Source organism: Quercus robur, chloroplast (assembly GCF_932294415.1).
Source record: "Quercus robur cultivar Fastigiata chloroplast, complete genome".
NCBI lineage: Eukaryota > Viridiplantae > Streptophyta > Magnoliopsida > Fagales > Fagaceae > Quercus > Quercus robur.
Window position 1 is genome coordinate 30001 of NC_046388.1, and position 2500 is coordinate 32500.

Sequence of the window (2500 nt, forward strand, 5' to 3'; positions counted from 1 at the left end):
ATCATTAGTAAAACACAATTTTCTATTCAAACTCGGGAATCATTCCTAAATTTTAATTCACATTTAATAGTTAATGGTTCCAATTTGTTCTGAATTTTTGCTTTGTGACTGAAAATACACAATTGGTTTTTCAATAGAAAAGGGGAGGTTTTTTTTTTTCAATATTGTGTTTGTTTTAAGATACTATACAAACAATCGAAGATATATATCCAATCCAAAGAGAAAGGTAAGTATTTCTTTTTTTTAGGAAAGGGGATTCTTAAATAAAAGAGGATTCCAGATACAAGTACAAAAACGAATACCCCCCCCCCCGAAAAAAAAAGTGGAATATTTTCATATATTTTTTTGTACCGTTTTGGCGACATGGCCGAGCGGTAAGGCGGGGGACTGCAAATCCTTTTTCCCCAGTTCAAATCTGGGTGTCGCCTAATCAACAAAAAAAATCGGCGTACCTTATTATATTTTGCTGATATAACTTAACAAACTTTTCCAGCAGAAGTAAGGGGGGGAGAGTCCTCTTGATACTTGCTTGATTCTATAAGCATCTCCGGCGGTTCTGTTCTCTAAAATGATGTAAATCCTTGCGGAAAGATTATATTAGTGAATATTGAAAAGGGATCGTTAAATCTTGATATGACAACTCTTCTATTACTAATGCTTATTAATTGAATCTTGAATTTATTTGGATAGACGAACGGGGAATGGAATTATTCGTTGCGGAAAAGTCGAAAGATACTTTGTTTGTATGTTTGTATACAGACTCATGAAATTCTCTAAGTGCTCCGGCAATCAATTTAATATGATATAATTGAATAGATAATCGACTTTTACTTATATATTATATTATTTTTACTTATTATTCTTTTATAAAGTTATAAAGAAAGTACAAGAAGAAATTCTTTCTTTTCTGTAACCCCTACCCCAGTCAATAATGTAATAGACTATCGTCCCATTATTTCGCAGAGACAAGCGAGAGACGTAACGTAAGGATTGGATAAAATGAGAAATAGGGATATGTGATAGATAGTGATCTATCTTGACTCTATTTTTTTATACTTTTTACTTAATGATAATGAAATGAAGGTCAACAAAAGAAAGACTAGGTATTATTATTCCTACATGTTAGTAACATTCCCCTGAAACTTCTAAAGGCGTATCCACGTATTTTGCTTGTTCTTACCGTTTTCCGATCTAAATCATATAATATAATATAAAAACCGGTTAGAATTGTGAGTTTAGTGAATTGTTTCATCAATGGTGTTGGGTCATAATCCACTTCACTTTTGACTCCGCGCCAGCGATTCCACTATTATTAGTGATTAGTGAACATAATAATGATTAGGGAAGGGTAATGGAATAATTCCTTCCTATTTATGGAGATAGGGGATATAATTCACATGGATATAGTAAGTCTCGCTTGGGCTGCTTTAATGGTAGTCTTTACATTTTCTCTTTCACTCGTAGTATGGGGTAGAAGTGGACTCTAGAGGTACTACTAATTGAGTTGAGGAATCAAACTCAACCCATATCAATTGTTTTATAGATCGTTCTGCAAAGCCCTTTTTATTTTACTTTTTTTATTTGTTTTTGGTTTCCACCTCTTTTTTTTTTTATTTTTACTGTTCAAAGAGAAAATGGTTATGTTATTAAGTGGATACAGACTCTCTATGGGAAACAACATAGACATAGTGGTTGTCCAACGAAATACTCCACATAATAAAATATTGCCTTGGGCAAGTCACATATTGCGCGTTACCGCTTGCTTTATTATTTGTTGTATTATTTTAGAAATTCGATTTATGCTATGCTTGCTTTATTGAACTCATTTCATATCACGGTTCAAGCGTTAAAAATAAAAACGAGTGTGCTTTACTAATCCTTTTCGAAATCCAAGGAGGTTCCCCATGGAACCGAACCCCCGGATCATCTGTCAACTGCTCAATCAATTATTTATTCGGAATGCTAAAAAAAAAATTATGTGATTCTCGTTTATTAATATACGCCTATACTTTTTTTACTTCATCGATTTGATTCTTTCGGTGGATACCAGGATTCTCATATTGAAAAGAATCATAAATTCTAGGAATTAGAACCGTAAGAGTAAGAGTTGCCCTTCTATTTTTTTATATTGATAATTGCAATCAACACAAATTAAATAGATAAAACAAAGAAATAGAATTGGTACGCTATGTACATAGATGTATGGAATTTATATCTATATGTAATTGATATCTATGAAGATAGATATTGTGGATTGATCTATATTAAACCTCTATCTTTATACAGTAAAACTTTATATACTACAATAATATAATAAGTATGGTAGAAAGAAATATATGAATCTTTCTACCATACTGATAATTCTAGTCCGCTTGTTTCATTTAAGACATGAAATTGGAATACTTTTAATTTTTATTTTTTCTTTTCAATCATTGATAAGAACGAAACAGTCAAGTTTAAGTCAAATTAATCATTTTGACTGACCGTTTTTACGTATATT

General features: G+C 31.6%; 2 protein-coding genes and 1 non-coding gene across 3 annotated transcripts in view; 2 read left to right on the forward strand and 1 right to left on the reverse strand. All coding sequences in view use genetic code 11, as the record gives it.

The window, feature by feature from the left end:
- Nucleotides 1-357: 357 nt before the first annotated feature.
- trnC-GCA lies at nt 358-438 on the forward strand. Its single transcript has one exon. It is a non-coding gene; the product is annotated as a tRNA-Cys (tRNA).
- Nucleotides 439-1397: 959 nt separating this feature from the next.
- Nucleotides 1398-1487, forward strand: petN (cytochrome b6/f complex subunit VIII). The gene has a single exon. It carries the CDS (start codon nt 1398-1400, stop codon nt 1485-1487), a length of 90 nt encoding a protein of 29 aa, YP_009733745.1.
- Nucleotides 1488-2466: 979 nt separating this feature from the next.
- Nucleotides 2467-2500, reverse strand: part of psbM (photosystem II protein M) — a 105-nt gene continuing 71 nt past the window's right edge. The window contains exon 1 of the mRNA in view: nt 2467-2500. This exon is cut by the window's right edge and continues 71 nt beyond it. Coding sequence (YP_009733746.1) covers nt 2467-2500 — 34 coding nt within the window.